This window comes from Halichoeres trimaculatus, unplaced genomic scaffold, assembly GCF_033239565.1.
Source record: "Halichoeres trimaculatus isolate MK-OKI-2021-1 unplaced genomic scaffold, fHalTri1.1 fHalTri1_scaffold_15, whole genome shotgun sequence".
NCBI lineage: Eukaryota > Metazoa > Chordata > Actinopteri > Labriformes > Labridae > Halichoeres > Halichoeres trimaculatus.
In genome coordinates this window covers 19,715,997-19,734,025 of record NW_027437193.1, presented here as the reverse complement: position 1 = coordinate 19,734,025, position 18,029 = coordinate 19,715,997, and the positions used below count along the sequence as shown (strand labels likewise).

At 40.5% G+C, this 18,029-nt stretch overlaps 1 protein-coding gene across 1 annotated transcript in view; it reads right to left on the bottom strand.

Moving 5' to 3' along the window:
• Positions 1 to 3,347: 3,347 nt before the first annotated feature.
• Positions 3,348 to 18,029, bottom strand: part of col6a1 (collagen, type VI, alpha 1) — a 32,218-nt gene continuing 17,536 nt past the window's right edge. Inside the window, exons 26-35 of the mRNA XM_074688926.1 lie at positions 13,127 to 13,192; positions 12,241 to 12,276; positions 11,861 to 11,897; positions 11,619 to 11,627; positions 11,380 to 11,513; positions 10,872 to 10,978; positions 7,563 to 7,749; positions 7,275 to 7,449; positions 7,136 to 7,165; positions 3,348 to 5,431 (exon numbers count right to left, since the gene is read on the bottom strand). Of these exons, the coding sequence (XP_074545027.1) occupies positions 4,827 to 5,431; positions 7,136 to 7,165; positions 7,275 to 7,449; positions 7,563 to 7,749; positions 10,872 to 10,978; positions 11,380 to 11,513; positions 11,619 to 11,627; positions 11,861 to 11,897; positions 12,241 to 12,276; positions 13,127 to 13,192 (1,386 nt within the window). The 3' untranslated portion in view covers positions 3,348 to 4,826. The remainder of the gene's footprint in view (positions 5,432 to 7,135; positions 7,166 to 7,274; positions 7,450 to 7,562; positions 7,750 to 10,871; positions 10,979 to 11,379; positions 11,514 to 11,618; positions 11,628 to 11,860; positions 11,898 to 12,240; positions 12,277 to 13,126; positions 13,193 to 18,029) is intronic.

The following is an 18,029-nucleotide window of genomic DNA, read 5'->3' as shown; positions in this document are numbered from 1 at the left end:
CCACATACGCTCAAATGTTATGCACAAAACCATGCATAGATTGGTGCATCAGCATGCAAGGAAGCACATGCATACACTCACCTACAGGGCTGGGACTCAGTTTATGTGATAGCTAATCAGTGCAGTTACGACTCCAGGTTTTTAAAGGTTAATGGTTCGCATGAGGAGACGTGTCAACCACCCCAGACACCACACCACGAATTAATGGGGCCAAACAGACAAGACAGAACCGCAGATTGAAAAACAATACTCAGCCGATGGCTAAAGGCGGGAAGAAACTCGAAGTGGGTCGGTTCTGTTGAATTTCTGCTGAAGTTCTCATGAAATGCTTGTTCTCATACCAGAGTCCAGTTCTCATGATTTTTGTAATGTGGTTTGCAGAGCTGTCATTACATTAAACAGTTACATGACCACCAATGTGCTAAAACACAAAGCAGCCAGGGGAGCTGATTTCACTCTACCAGTGAATTTCAGTGGAAAAGGTTTTGCTGAGATCGAGATTGTGCGGCAAGGTCCAATGAGCTTCAGAGAACAGGAGGAGGGAGGAAATTGGGTCTCAGAAAAATGTCAAAGGAGCCAAGACAAATTTATAAAAGCACACAGGAGCACATGAGCATGTTATGAGGCAGATAAGAAACTTCTTATTTTATTTTCTGCAGAAATTCTGCTGAGTTGCTTTCTGTATCGCTAATATTAGACTCCAGTGGAAGCAATTCTCATACATATCTGATGTGCCCTGCAGAGCTGCTAATACAAATAGCATTTTGCTGCAGAGTTTAAATATTTAACACAGAACAAATGTGTCTGATGAATTCCTTAAGTGAACATTATTAACATTTACACATTTTTTCTACCTTCAGAAAAATATATTCTCATAGGTTAAGCCCACTTAGGCCTGGAAGGGGATTCCTCTCCCACCCTTTAACCTCCTTCACCTTTAGGGAGGTCGAAGGTCAGACTAAGCAGGAGCCTGTACTGTAGATATATATTGCTGGGAGGCGTCTGTGTGGCTTACAAATGAATTTCAATAAGAACTTGAAATTACGTTACTCCAGATAACACTGTCACTGATGCTAAAGTCTGTTTTCTCAAAGGAAAGGTTTTCATTGCTGTCTTTATTAAATGTTACTAAGTACAATAGAAACAACGTGAGAAATTACACTTTATCAAGGGGCTGAATGTTAGAGAGCTGTCGGATGACAGGCAGAGGTCAACAGTGACAATGGAATAGAATAGAATAGAATAGAATAGAATAGAATAGAATAGAATAGAAAAGAATAAACTTTCTTGATCCCAAAAGTAATAAAGTGGAGAGAAAGTGTCCATAAGAAAATAGATGACAGCTTGTCCACCATTCTCCAGTTCAGCCAGCCTCCACCTCCACAGAGTCCAGGACTGAGCTTCTTCAGGAGTCTGTTCAGTCTCTGTCTCCTGGATCCGGTCTGCTCACAGCAGGTGAAGCTCCTCCAATGTGGCGTTGGTGTCTGAAGTTAGCTCTGTTAGCCATTTTTGTGAATAGCATGATGCTACTCTGCCCTCTGGTATTCCCTCTGTTGCTGGGTTAGCACAGCTAGCTCGTCCATCTTATTGGAGATAGATTGGTGGAAGGACAGGTTGATGTTGTCACGCCTCAGCTCACACCTGAGTACCAGCACATCGTCCCCACCCCCTTCCCCTCACCTTTTAGGGTAACATCAGGCCTTGCACCAGTTAGCATTGAAATGCTACAGGCTGCTAACAGCTGATCTCGCATGTAAACAATGCGGCCATGGTTACATTTAGGATCTCCAGACAAACACAGGAGCAAAAATAGTAAAAGACACAAAAAGTTTGGTGTCCATGACCAACAAATTAACCATACAAAGTAATGATCCACTCCAAATACAAAGATTACGAAAAAGAGATGAAAAAATTACAAGAAACAGACAAGGAAGAGAGAGCTGCCACAACAGACAGCCAGAATGACGGTGCCAGCTAATGCCAAATCCTGAATCTACCATCTGAAGAGCCGAAATCCAGACTGATCAGACCAGGCAACGTTTTTCAGTCTTCTAGGGTCCAGTTTTGGTGAGCTCATGTGACTTGTAGCCTCAGTTTTCTGTTCTTAGCTGACAGGAGGGTCACCCGGTGTGGTCTTCTGCTGCTGTAGCCCATCTGCCTCAAGGTTGGACGTGTTATGCGTTCAGAGATGCTCTTCTGCAGACCTCGGTTGTAACCAGTGGTTATTTGATTTACAGTTGCCTTTCTATCAGCTGGAACCAGTCTGTCCATTCTCCTCTGACCTCTGGCATCAACAAGGCATTTTGGCCCACAGAACTGCAGCTCACTGGATATTTTCTCTTTTTGGGACCATTCTCTGTAAACCCTAGAGATGGTTGAGGGTTAAAATCCCAGTAGATCAGCAGTTTCTGAAATACTCAGACCAACAACCATGCCACGTTCAAAGTCTCTTAAATCACCTTTCTTCCCCATTCTGATGCTCAGTTTGAACTTCAGCAGTCTTTATTGTGTTTACATGACTAAATGCATCGAGTTGCTGCCATGTGATTGGCTGAGCAGTAAAGGTGGATTGATCAAAATGGACAGTGAGTGTAAATTAAATTAACCATGAACATATTCTCAGTGATGTCACTCACCAGTGCCTGTGTGTTATTAAACAGCAGATGCTACATTGGAAATACTGACATGACCTAACTTGTGAAACTTGTCTGTCAAATTGTCCACTCCCTTTATTAAATATGTAAATACATGCAAATCTCTAAGCCTTCACCAAAACAAATGGATTTTAAAAAATCACTGTCATAAAGTTGGGAGGAGTAAATGCTGGGCTAGTTAGACTGCATACGTGTTTCTACTTCATTGTGAACGTGTGTTTCTGCAGTAAAAATACATTTAAACATGGGCATCAATAGGGCTCCCCTGACTTTTGTAGCAAGACTCAATTACACACTTTAGGAACTGCGGTTTTTAGCATGTCCTTATCTGCTTTATCTGTTAATTTGACTTTTTCACTTCAAACTGCAAATTAAACCTTGTGCAATGTTTTAGTTTAGCATGCTAATATTTGCTAATAAGCAAAACAAATCTGAACCGAAAATAAAAAGATTACTTTGCTTAACAAGCTTGGAAAGAATTGTAAAAGTCAGAAGCACTTATGCTAGGTAAAGGTGACACTCAAGTCACCTGGAAGAACATTAAAGTATAAATATCAAATCAAAACCATTCAGGAGAATCTTAACATTAATTTTTCATCTTTTGATAATGTTCATCATTTCTGTGTAAGCGTGTGTGAGGACAAACATGAGCAGAGACATCTTGGTGTAGCAACCTTTATTGAAGGAGCTCTTAAAACACGACTGAGGCTGTAACACTCAGGTAAAAATATCTTCTTTAAACATGGGTAGAGACTGATACACTGACATTTATAGCACCACCGATTATAACAACAGTACAGTGACTCTGGGACACCAATGACAAAAAAACTAAAGGCATGGAGGTTAAAACTGATGGCAGTAATAGGTGTGTGGGTGTGTGCCTGTGTGTGCCTGTGCATGTGTGTGTGTGGAAACCGCTCCATCAGCTGCCTTAGATTTTTTTTCCAGCCTTCAGCTGTGACAGATGTTGGCCTACCTCACTGAAGAATTATGAAGGTGTGTGTTTGTCTGTGTGTTTGTGAATGTGTTTGACAGTGGCCTCTAACTGCAGACATTAAGGAGAAGGTTTCTGTCATTTGAACCAGTGACCTCGGCACAACTGTTTATGGAAACGTCACCTGAGGCCACGCTTAAGAGTTCACCTCCACACACACTTGTCTACATGTGATGTACAAAGAAGTGCTGACACCTCCGCACGCACACACACACGCACAGACACACACACACAGGAGCTCGCATGTTGAGTCCAGCTGGCGGGTCCTCATTAGTACCAGGTGAAGCTGTGATGGTTTTGTTTGAGTCTTACTGATGTCATGTCCTGTTTTTGCTGTCGGTTTGGTGATCTCATAAGGCTTTCAAGTGATGTCGGGTTTGAGTTTCAGAAAGTCTCACTGTTGGTTTTAATTATCTTTTTATTGACAAAAGCTAAATTAACAGCCATCAAGTTAACAAACATTTTGGCAAGGCATCAAAGGTTTGGTGTGTTTTGATTCACAGCTGTGGTTGGTTGATGAGAGTGATTTTATTTAGTCTTTTTAAGAGTAACTCAGACACCACAAACTCCACAATAAACCCTTAACACAATCCTTCCTTTACACATCAGGAGCTTTGGTCCTGGAGAGACACCAGACTTTAACCTGGAGGGGTGTTTTTGATCCAGACCAGCTTCACTTAAAATGTAAATGTCAGATGTGCTTAAAGTGTAACAGGGTTACATAATACCTGAGAAGAAATCAGCCCCACTCCTTTTGAAAAATGGACAAAAATGTTTTATCCTTGGCTGTGTCTGTCAGCTCTCCAGGACCAAAGCTACTTCTTCTGATGTGGGACGTTTTTACCCTAAGCTTTGCCCTCCAGGCAGCTCGTCTTTCCAGCTGTGTATGGTCACAACAAACCCTAAAATAGTTTAGATTAGCACCATCGCTTTGTTTATTGTCCAACGCTCCCTGCCTGAAATGGTCTGCCTTGAAGGCAAAATTCAGGGTAAAAAGGTCCCACTCTGTTTCTAAAAAGACATCAACATCAGTCTGCCACACAATCATTTGTCGTTTAGTGACATTTCTTCTTTTAAAAAATACTCCAACACGATGAGTTTTACATGAGTGAGAATGAATATTTATGATGGGACTAGAAATCTAAAGCGTGTTTGTCCTGATGCTAACAGCCCTGCGCTCAAGGTAAGGAAACCCTGCGGGAGACGGATTGGTAGAAGACCCCGCGGAGCAGAGATGGGTAGTCTGGGACACGGAACCGGTGACGCTGGGCGTATGAGAGGTCGTCTGGACGCCCCCTGCTCACCATCGTGTGCAGGTTGGCCTCATTGACTTGACTGCCGACTGCAATGACAAACAGCTCCACCCCGGAGCCCGACAACTCCTTAACGCGCTTCTCTAGCTCGGCTTCGGTGATGGCCTGAGATCTGCCGTCAGAAAACATTAACAGCTTCTTCACACCTCCAGATGCATCCCCACGGCCACGTAAATTGCTCGCCCCAAACTCCATGGCTTCTAAAAGGTTGGTACCATCATTTTGGAAGGTGGCTTCAAGTGTTTTGTTGGACAGCAGGTTCAGGTTGTCAGTCAGGGGCTGCTCCATGCGGGCACTTCGGCTGTACTGAGCCACACCCACCCTGACGGTCACACCTCTCGGCTTCTCAGCGTTCAGGAAACGCTCACCCAGGCGTTGGACAAAGGCTTTGCTTGTCTCAAAGTTCTTCTGACCTACACTGGCTGAGCTGTCCATCATCATCAAGATATCAGTACTGGCAGAGAAAGAGACTGTAACACACAAACACAACATATTGGATAAATGAGAAATGTCTACTCATCCTATAAATGTCAAAGTAGAGCAACGACAAGAAGAGGAATAGCTGATTTTAATTTGTTCTGTTCATTTTTAAACTCGGAATCGTCTTTGTTGTATTACATTAATGCACAAACGCTGGAAGAAGAGGTCACTTTATCCTCAGATATAAGTTAAGGTGTGTCAGAAAACACAAGAGGAGTGAACTACTGCTTTATCAAATTTAAAAATCACTTTGACGCTTTCTTTTGAGGAAAGGAAAATTCCTAAAGCCCTATTCACACAGGATTAGTTTGACCTGGGGACCTCTGATAAATTGTAATAGTTGTGGAGGACGTCTGTGTTCTTAATCCCATGTGAATCAACCATGTCCATGATTTGTGAAGTACAAATTTCAGGGCAAATTACAACCATATTTTCAGACACACATCAGTCCTCTGGAAATACCAATCCAGCCTGAATCAGCATCTTTGTAGTTTCAGCTGGTAGTATATTTATTAAAAGTGTGTCTGCAGTTTTTTTCTGATTATATTCGGCTCAAAAATGATTAAGACAGTGTTTGGCATTCTAAACAAAGGTTTCAACGGCACTTTTTAAAGATAGACAGGTACTTGCTTTATACCCCTATGTCACTGGGCAATAGGCTATAAATAGACAAATTTATGAAAGTAAATATAACAGTGAATGAAAACACACGTCACTGGTTTAAGGCCATCCAAAGAGCATTAGGCTACCACATTTACGATATCAACAAATTAAACACACAACAGTTAAATAGACAGCTCCATAAGCCTGAAATATGACTTGGAGCCTCTCTTTTCTCTCTCTGTCTGTGCAGCAGGTTGGCACTGATACGCAGTCTCAGAGCACAGGATCATATGAATGATAAAATTTAAATAAAAATGTTGAAAAACAGTGTTAGATTCTCTGTTTTTCATTGCTCCTAAATGTAGATTATTAGACCTGTATTGTGAATCAGAGCCTTTGTCCAGTGGCTTTGCTGCAGACTTTGGTAAAGAATGAGTTCACTGTCTTTGTAGAGCTCACAGTGCACGTTAGGGTAATGTCACCAGCAAAATTCAGGGTGAACTACATTTCCTTTTTGAAGACTTAAGATTTAAAGTGAGATCCCAGTGCTTTAGTAAGTGTTGCTTCACAAACTCACTTGCAAAGGCATGTCAACTGATGGTTAAATATCAGGGGTAGGACTCAATAAAAACTGATCTTGCTTGTATTAGCTTTCATGTTTTAAGATAATTGGATTTATATGTCATTTCCTTAAGTTTTCAGTGCACAACGTTTGAAACCAGATGACTGGCTGTGTGCTGAAGAGTTAGGTGCTTCTGCTAAAGCTTGGGGGGGTCTGTGCAGCGTTTTCAACCAGAAACACGAGTAACATCAAGTGATTTACAGTTGTGTGAATGCACCACACCAAAAACTGATGTTAGTGGGTAATTCTAAAATAACTAGACGTCCCCACTAATACTATTAACACTAATACTACACCAATGCTAATCCTGTGTGAATAGTACTTAAGTCTGTTTCTGGTCCCTGAGGTAGGCATCAAATTTCCAGCTGTGTTGGAGGGCAACACCAGCACAATTAACGATACACATGAGGGTAAAATGACACAGCACTCTTTTCAACTCTTTATCACTGAAGATTAAAAATATACTTACTGGGACATTTGTAGTCAGGGCATTTCTTATCTAGATAAGAGAAAAACAAAGCATTTTGTCATTTTAGTTGCATTTATACAAAATATCTGACCTAGACCTAGAATGTAAACAATGTCTGCACTGATGTCTGAATGCTTACTTTCACAGATTTTGGCTGTAAGGTTCTGCAGGAAGGTGTCCTCCAGTAACTCTGCAAAGTTCTGCTTTTCAAAAACAAATCCTGGTTTTTGTGGGTCACTCTTACAGGCCAGGTCCCCCAGCTGCTCTGGGTTGGAGCCACGGCCTGCGTAGTCTATCACTCCCACACCGCCCACCTGGAGAAAAGGAAACATGTTTCTGTGTTGGTGGGCGCTTCAGGATTAGGGTTTATGCATGCACGAGTGTTGTGGTTAATTTTGTTGCATCTGTCTTTGTGTTTGCAACTCACCCGGATGTTTTTGCCACAGAGTACGTTGAGGGGAGTCAAGTCTCTGGTGGTATCTGAGCGTCCATCAGTCAGAACAAGAACCACTCGGTTCTCCTGTGTCATCAACTGGATTGTGTTAGTCAGAGCAAAATCAAGAGCCTCGCCGGTGTAAGTGGCCTCAGCCAGCCAATTCAGGTCTTTCACTGCCCTGTGCACACACACACACACACACCACACACACACACACACACACACCACACACACACACACACACACACACACACACACACACACACACACACACACACACACACACACACACACACACACACACACACACACACACGTAACAATGTTAAATCTTCAAAAGTAATCTTATATCCCAGAATAAATAAAGAGTCTATTCCTCATTATCGACCATTACAGGACGATAAGGTCTGAACCATCTCTAGCTTATCTTGGCACAAAGATTAGGAGCAGGAGGAAATGGTTATCCTCTGTTGAAACAGACCAGGAGGAAATGCCTTTTGATGGAAAAAAAAATTATGAGCATTGTGTTAGCCAAAAAGTTTGTCACTGCTTCATCTGAGAGTGAGCTGGATTTTGTTTATAGTTTTAGCACAGTGTGAAAGTGTTGTTCATCGAAAAATAGATTCACTGTGTTTGAATAAATCCACACAAAGACGACTTTGTCCTCACTTTAGTCCTGAATTCACAGTTTGTCTGCTTTCAGAAAAGACTGAATCCAGCAGTGTGTTTGAACTGTCATGTGACTGTGTGCAGGAGCTCAAAGTTTGAAAATTGGTATCTGCTTTGGTGAATCTTCAATAAATCAATCAAGTTTTTTACCATCTAAAAAATCCATTATTACACAGTTTTGAAAACATGTAATACAGCATGGAGGTTAAAATGTTGAGCAATTCAGGCCAGCTAATCTTCCCCCAGCTAAACTTGGCAAACCACCTCTTCTGTCCTTATCGTCCTTATCATGAGCTCTAAATATGCTCAAAACTCCCAAATCTTCTCAAATGTTTCCTGGAGGGCTGATGGTTTGAACACTAACAACTGAAACTTTCATTTTGGCTGTAACCAGAACTTTTCCTCCCAGCCCTATAGTTACATTTCTGCAATGTGAGAACAGACTATATGATCAATGGACATACTCTCAGTGTCTGGTTCTGATACAGAGGAGTAAAGCCAATCATCGGTGGGGGCCATATTGAAAATACTGATTCAAGACTCATACGAGCTTTGAGCCTCCGTATCATCAGCTATAGGATGCCAGGTGTGAGCTGTGCCTCTGATTGGGCAAATTTGTGATTCACTCCCTGTACAGTGTATACGAATACTGAACAGCGTTTCATCCCAAGCTGTTTTTTTAACCAGGCTGTCTATTGTTTTTTTTAGTGGCATAAAAGTCATTTTTTTGGCTTGGTGTGTAAGTGGTTTCCAGGCTTTCTGTAGCCAGCTTCAAGTGGACTGTCAGCAAACTGCAACTTTAAACTCTTCTTTAAAAAAAAAAAAAAAAAAAAAAAAAAAAGAGCTGGATATTGCCCCTTAATGAGAATAGGGAAACAAATATTCAGGAAAATTAACCATGAGTGAGCTGGTGTTGATGTCTACATCATGCATTCATTGTAAATCAGGAAGATTAACAAGCAGCAGGATAAATGAAAACATCCGAGGTTGAAGGCGGATACATTTTAAGAAAAATCTGACAATGTCCATACATCCGCCTTTAACACACTGTTATGTTTTAAAAACGTCACTGTAGCTTTATCTGGCTGGGGAAATCTCAGAATGTGAGGGTCACGTGTAAATGATCAACTTTGGAAAAGAGTGTAACTCTATGGGTACTGCTATTAGCTTAGCCAAAATAAGCTAATCTTCCTTTGCTTTTGTTGTGTCTTTATCAAACTTACAAAAAAAAAAAGTTTTGGGGAGAGAGCTCATACATGCAGTGTGAAACAAAATAACAGCCTTAAAGATGCTACGAGGAGGATCTGTTTTAACATACACTCCCTCTCCACACACTGTCTTAAATTACTTTTAGCGAGGCTTGTGTTTGTTTTGCAATTAAAAAAGATCATTTCAGATTTTCTTTGTTCAAGATAACTTTGTACTGGATACAACGCGCCAAGGTAAGGTACTTATCATTCCAGTTACACAGTGCCACAGTTTGAAATGTGACATCAAGCAAACATTGTAGCAGCTAGCTATGTAGCGACATCTGCAGCCTGGTGCGCCGACGTATCTGTAGGCTAATGTGACGACAAGTAAACACTGTCAGTTTGTAAGTAGTTTACTAGCTGTCCATATTTAGCGCAGCTGGCAGTGTTCTAAGACATGTCCGTAACGTGAGTAAATCCTGGTTAGTTATGTCCTGCCAGTCATCTACCAAGCAGAGCTAACGTAACCTCAGTCTTCATTTTATTGATAGACTCTCAAGTTTGAACAGACCTCTGCAGAATAACTGCTGACTGTGGGTTGGAATGAACATTATCACAAACAGTTTAACCCCTGTGTTATGGAGTGATACAGTCTGAGCTAAAAGCTAATTAGCCTTTAGCTTGGGCTGAATTACTCTCCTGTTTAGCTTTCTTCTGCTCTTCTGTCCTTTTTCTGTCTGACAGTTAGGCTCCTGTGTCCACCATCACTACAAAAATAGTCATAGAATTGTTTTTAGCAGAGAAAAACACAAATCTCTGTGTTTTATCTCTTCTCTCTACTAAACTTCATCAACCAGCGTGGTGTTGTCATAGAGACCTAGACATGACCTAAATCAATCTGGTCCTGAGAAGTAGCAATTTAAGATAACTTGTAACCAGCAATAATGGTGCTGATAATCTCATTTTAAGCTCTGGATTACGATCTATCTAAAAAGGAGACCTTTTCAAGATCACTTTCCAACTCCTCACAGCTCCTTTAAAATGTTTTCTTGAAACGTGTAAATGAGACCACTCTAATAAAATGTTCAAAAGCACTTTCAAAACAGCTAAGCCAACTGTTTCCCTCTGCCAACCGTCTCATGAAAAATAAGGTTTATGATATGAAAAAACTTAAAAGACTGCTGGGGGGAAAAAAAATAATAACATATATTTAGTTCTGTTACTTCAATAATGACGGAAAACCAGATACCACATGGAAATATTTCCTGTTTTTCAGAACTGAGCCGTTAAATGAGCAGCAGTAAAAATGAGAAGAAAGACTCAAAAAGCTTGAAATACAGTCTGACATGGAGAAACATTGCACCAGGAAACTGTAACTCTGAAATCAAACCAGTGGTTGAGTGTGTAGTCAGAGAACAAGCCTGGCTTATTGTGAACTCACTGTTTGAAGTCTTTGAGGGTTTTCACGTTGCCACCAAGCTGGACGACTTCCTGTGCTTTGGATCCACTGTACTGGACCACACTCACCTTGGACTCATTTGATGCAAACTGGAAAGAAAAGCGTTTCATGGTGACTGTGTGTTTTGGTAAGTGTGTGTTACGTCTACAAGCATGTGCGTTTTTTTTTCCTCTGTCAACATTTCTGCGTCCCACCCATCCTGACTAATTATATCCAAACTGGAAGAGGAGAGTCATTGGAGAGACATAAAAACAAGCTCCAAAACCAAAAGACAGCATCTCCCATTCACACTTTCTATTTTGAGGTCTGCTCTCATTGCTGTGTTTCCTAACAACCCTGAAAACACTTTTGCAACACTTCTGGTATAATGTTAAGCAAACAACACAATCTGCTGGGTTAAATGTGGGATATTGCACAGACAGCTGTCAGACTAAAGGACATGGTGGTCAGATCTGACAACGATGTGGATTCAAAGAGGGACTCTCTCTACCTTGACTTGGTGGTCTTTGATCAGTCTGTCTACGACAGTGATGACAAAGTCTTTGGCAAGAGCGAAGTTAGAGGCACCGATACTCTCTGAGCTGTCCACAATGAACGCCAGGTCCAGAGACGCACACTTACACTCTGTAGACACGCACAAAAACAGATAAGTACACAAACAAACCATAAAGTATTTCTAAAGATGTTGATCATAAAAAAGTGACAATGACTTATTGAGCTCAGACTCACCACAACAAGCTGTGAAGTGTGAGAGGATGAAGGAGAAAAACAAAACAAAGATTTAAGTCAATTAACTGAGCAGGGAAAAGAGTAGCACAACATAACCTTCATAACCTTCACATCCGTCAGGTTCAGATTGCATGTTTGGCCAATCAGGGACCAAGGTGAAGAGGTCAGAGTGTTTAGTGTGGAGTACATGTGGCTTCGTTTCAGAGAGGGTGTGCTCAAAAACCTCAAAGAGCTGAACTTACAGCAGAGCTTCATGATGATATCCAGAATTTCACATTCCTAAAGAGAGAGGTGGAGAAAGCGTTACAGTTCGGTTATACAGTGTTAAATCATGTTACATAACTCCTAAAGACAACACAGCCAGCCAGGCTCATGACTGTTTCAAGCTGCTCTAAAAATGAAAAAATAAAACATGATGATGGTGATATTTGACTCAGAGGGCTGCTGGTCTAAAGGCTGAGGGCTTTTTGTGCTCAGGAAATGAGATGTGCAGCTCTGGACTGAAAATACAGTATCAGGTTCAGAGTCAGAACCAGCACAGGAGAAGACCAAGGGGCTGAGCAGAGAAAAAGAGAGTTTGGATCCTGATAGAGCAAACTCAATATATTTTTTTAATACTTACATCAGTTCCTGCGGGTCCACGAGGTCCAACAGGTCCCTGCAGAGGAAAAAATGAGTAAGGAAGGAAGATAAGAGGTCTGCATGATTCATCCCCATTATGTCTGTATTTATCTGTTTAGAAACACACAAAGGCCTGAAAGGTTTCCCTGACTTCAGGATGACGGGGCTTGTCCTTGAAGACTCTTTCACTCACATTAAAAAAAAGCAATTTTTGTGGAAAACCATCCTCCTTTGACTGCCAACCAAAATCCCTCACTCACTGAACCCACATCCACACCCACACATTTGCTATCTTTCTGCAACAACATGCGGATCTCACAGAAGTCTGTTGCCACAGCATTTTTTTTACTCAGCTGCAGGAAAACCATCTGTTTTGTTTTAACAGACATTAAACTCAGTTTAAGAGCATTCTTTTCTGTGACAAAGACGCCAGCGTAGCTTGCATGTGTGCACACAAGGAAAATACAGACACTTAAAGGAAGAGAGGGAAAAAAAGGAAGAGAGAAACTTTAATTGTAGTTGAGAGAAACTGTCCTGAAAACAAATGACGCAAACAGCTCGTACAGAAATATGCGGCAGAGACAAAAGCCAGAAAACAAGGAGGAGAGAGATGGGAGAGGTTTGGGATATGTTTTCATGCACTGTGTTATATTTAGATCCAATCTTTGTTGATCTCATCCTCATGATCCAACACCACGAGATATGACTTGAGTTGGTGAAAAGGAAATATCCTATCTCTACAAACTGTGAGCCAAACTACAGAAGCAAATCCTTTTTTTTATGTCAGTGTAATGTCATATTCAGTGATTGGATTAGCTCACTGAGTGGTCTGCAAAAGCCCAAGTCTCAGCTGGTCAACACATGCCATGACTTCATGGTATTCTTACCGGTTTGCCCTCAGGTCCTCTGTAACCTTTGGCCCCTTTACGTCCTGGGTTTCCTGGTTCATTGTTCTGTCAAAAAAAAAAGAGGTTGTCAAAAAAGGGAATCTGCAATTTTACTTTGTTAGTATAATACTAAAATGCCTGATGTCACATATAGCTAGACGTGTCGTGATGAAAATATGATTTACAGTATGTGCTTAAGCTGGTGACAAGATGACAGATTTGTGTCTTTTAAGAGCGTTTCATAAAGGTAACCCGCTGGTACATCGTGGTCACTGCAGTGGACAGATATCTGAAAGTCATTTTCTCTATGGAGGAACTTTATTTCAGAGTCTAGAGTGCTCTCTGCTGCTCCACTCCAATGAGATTCATTCAGTGGTCATTTGTTGTAACTGCAAGTCGATTTTCTCTGACTCCAAGAAAACTGCCATGCAGCCACACCTACTGACACCTACTGACAGATCCTGTCAATCCTTCTATTGAGAGGTACAAAAATATAATGATATACAATAACATCTAAGTGATAGTATAATTATATTATTTTTGAAAATTTGTTTGAATTAATTAGAATTAACTGAGTGTCAACTGAAGTGGACATCATGCAATAATGAGTACATTTCCAACACAAAATTAAAAAATATGAAAATATTTTGATTTTTTTGCAAATCACAGAAATAAATGATTATCATGGAAGCACCAAAAACACTTATTGACTTTTTAAAAAAATATTAATCTCTAATGCTTTATGTTTAATTATCAGGCTCATGTAGTCCACTTGAGGGGACGCATCTTTTACTTTATGAAAAAATCAAATATTTACTTCTACTACTACTACTACTACCACTAATAATAATAATAATAATAATAATAATAATAATAATAATATAAATGATTACAGTTTTTTCATGCCCAAGAGGACTTAACAGATGTAAGGAAAAAACCTTGGCACAGCCTTTCATAGTTCATGCATCAGAAGGTAAAGATGAACTAACGTGACAGCCAGGCTTCTGCATGTACTGCTTCTCTCCTCCAGCTTTTTGAGTATCCCCTCAGATCTCAGTCAATGGTCACACTTTACTCAGACATGATGCAACATGTTGGTTGATAATAGCCTGCAGGACAACAGGAGGAGGGTTTTTTTTTCTTTTTTTTCCCTTTTTTTTTTGAGGATGTGTTAAAAATTGATTACTACTTAAACAACGGTGAGCCCAAAACATCAGGTGAAGACTCCATCTAGTTTTGGACATGGTTGTAAAATACTATCATCTTTTGTTTTTTTTTATATTTAAATTAAGTGTAATCTGAAAAAAAAAAAAGATTTAAAGATTTAAAGATTTATGAGTACTGACAGTCGGCTTATAATGAGAACCTGCACCACCAGGTAAGAGATGTAAGTCTGAGTGTCATCAGCATAGCCGTGCATATCTACATACAGCCAAAGAAAACATTTTCAGTGAGGGAATATTCAGAGAGGAAATTAATCGTTACATGACTCTATCATCTAAATCCACTATCAAGAAGTAACTGTCAGTGCCTCACTGGGTTATAAAAAAGCAAATGACCTTAACAATGAAAATATGGGGACCTTATAGCAAAAATAAAATACTGTACTTCAGATTTTTTAATTGATCAAGACTTTTTTTTACTGTAACTAATGACAAAAGATGGAATTATTGGACCTTTTAATTACTGTCTCCATTTTCCTCCTGTTTCTCTTTACTATTTTTTCCTCCTCAGTCTTTTTGACTGGATGAAAACCATCACAGCAAACAAAGTTTTTAGTTTTCTAATATTCTGATATATTTTGAAGTACCTTTATTTGACTGTGACTAAGGGTTTTCTTTTTCTTTCACACCCTTCCTAACAGGTGTTTCACTTCACCGCCTGTTTGGACCTCCTCTCAGGGCAAAGTGTGGAGACTCCCCTCGAATAACCTTTCCCTCCTGCTCTCACTGCTGGTTTTAAGACCTCAATAATTACATACACGCTGAGCTCCACCTCACTTAAACCCAGTTAGGATAAATTAAAACGCCCACATGTTTCTGCACTGAAGTGCCAAGCCTTTAGCTAAATTGCTAATTGCTCTTCATGCATATATTTATTTTACTGTTTTCCATGTAAATCAGACTGGAGTTCATATCAGTACAGATTTAACCTCTTAGAAAAGGAGTCAGCTTATCAGCACAGTTCCCAGGAGAACAGTGAGTCTGAGAAAAGTCTCAAATTCATTTCAGATTTGCTTTAAGGCTGTGTCTCGCCTGGAGAGAGGGCAGCTAAAGCCGCTCCAGCTGCTGCATTTGGCTCGCTGATGGCTGTGAGATCATGACCCTGAGTGTTAAAGTGTGGAGAATAAAAGCTTAACACCGCAAATCAATTTAGTAAAGTTACCCTGTCGTTGGGTTTCATGTTCCCACAGATACTCTGGCACTTACACTTCAAAGTGATGCGGGCATCTTAGTCAGAGGAAGAGTGCAGACAGCTGCAGAGAGTTAACCATTAAAACAAAATGGAGAGCAGTCATCTTGCTAAGTGTGTTAGCTTTGCTCCAAGAGAAGAGCTCTAATGATGCTTAAACATGTGTGGATTGAAGAGAAGTCGCTGCTTTGCAAATATGAGTATGCCCATGTGTTATGTTAGACTTTCTCTTGTACAGAGCTGCATGTAATCGTCAAAGAGTTTTTCTTGAGTCTTTAATCCCTTAAGATCATTAAACTACAAGCCTGACTCTGTTTGGTGCAACATTTTTGATATGATCCAAAAACAAACTGAATGTTTGGCATTTAAACCCTTTAGTGCAGCTCAACATAGCAGACAGAAATGAAATGCACAGAGGTCAAAGGTCAGACTCTATCTGTGAAAGTCAAAAATCTTTACAGGTTTTTTCTTTGACTCTTTGATCAGAGTCTGATACATTTAAGGACCCGCAGAAGAGGCACAGAGAAGAGAAGAGAAGGTAATGCCGCCAACCACCTGGTTTGTAACACACACACACACAGACACACACACAGACAGACACACAGACACAGACACAGACACAGGCACACACACACATACATATTTGCTGAGGGCCTTGGATAAGTGTACACACATGTTTCCAATTACTGTACTGCACATTCACAACTTCAAACAAGCTGATGTAAGGAGCCAGAGCCATATTCCCCCCCCCCCCCCCCCCCCCCCCCCCCCCACACACACACACACACACACACACACACACACACACACACACACAATAGCAGTGCCCCGACCTTGTTTTAAAGAGTCATTCTTGTCGACACACGGCCAGATGTGACTGGTTGTCGTACCTTGGTGAATGTGCGTAACATCATTCCTCAGTGTGTGTCAGCTGAAAGTTAAATAGGTGTAAAAGTCAAAAGGTCCGTCTCCACCTTTATCTTCTCTGACACACCCTGTTGATAGCCTCATGTCCCCTCTGGCCAAAGAAATGCAGGCAACAAACTGCGTGCCTGTGCAGTGTGAAAATATTCAAACAATTCAAACTACAAACCATGTTCAGCAGAAACTCCCAGAGAAGACAGAGGAATAAAAATCACCAGATTGTGGTCTCGAATCAAACTGCTGACTTTTTTTTCCACTGTACTGCCCAAAACAGTGAGGGCCGGATGTAAAACTTGTGGGAACAAACAAGTGAGTGTTCTGCGACACAGATAGTAGCGTGTTAAGAAGAGAAAAAAGAGAGCAATGCCTCTGAGGGAAACGTTCATTTTTTCCACTGAGATGGACAAAGATTCCTGGTTTGATTCCTCTCACAGCAGCTCTATTGTCAGGCCTGGATTAAATTAATATCTGGGGCTGACTAATGGAGTGGTTGCAAAGGGAAGATTAGTGATATGTAGACAAAAATCTTAACAGTGTGACATTTGGTGAAGTAAACTTATTCTGTATGGACAATTAAAATCATTTATGACACAAACACTGAGTTTAACAGTGTTGTTGCTTTTAACATCTTAAGAAAAAATGTTTTCAATACCTTTTAGAATGAAACTAACAAATACAATGTGATCGTGTATATGAATGTACATTTGATTCTTTTTTTGGGGGGGGGGCTCCTTCACAGTTGTTAAACCCTTTATAACCTATCATACCAAGTCTGCTAGAGCATGTCTTTACATTTTCACATGCTGTGGTGTCACTTTTTGCATATAACTTTTGCTATACATCAGTACAACCCTTATATCCCAAACTTCAACAAAATGTGTAGACTTATGCCGAGACTAATTGAAAAAAATAGTAAAAAGTGCAATAAACCATATATAAAACAGAAAAACAAACCTATCTGAAAACAGGAATGTCATGGCCATATCCCTCAAAGCATGATGACATATATTTAACGTAGAAAGCGAAAAACATGTAAGAACCAAACAAATTGTGATGTTTTTTTAATGTTTTCAGGTTTTATGTGCAAACAGAATAATCTTATCTGGTTTCAAATCTACAGCCAATCAAAACGTAATATGCACATCATAGCACCTGGGCTACTCTGGGCTCTACTGCGTTAATGTCTGTGCTAAGTTGACAGCCATGATCCTATCAGTCTCAGCTGTGGAAAACTTTTGCCTTATTTTGATTCCCTCTCTGATGAACTATCGTCATGTATTTCCATCCTTCATCCATCCCCTGACACTACAGCTGTGAATGAGGACTAACCTCAATCATTAAAGGTTAGTGATGCGACCTGTTTGGAATGAATACTGACATCCAAATGTAGGGCCTGAATTTATGATGATCCTGATATGTCAAAGAGGAAAATCTAGTTGGTGTTTAGGTCACTATGTTTTGGAGCTCCATTCTTACCATCAGTACAAAACTGTAGCCAGCAACAGCTAGCTTAACTGCACTTAGCACAAAGTCTTGAAAAGGGTATGTGTGCGGGCTGGCTCGTAAC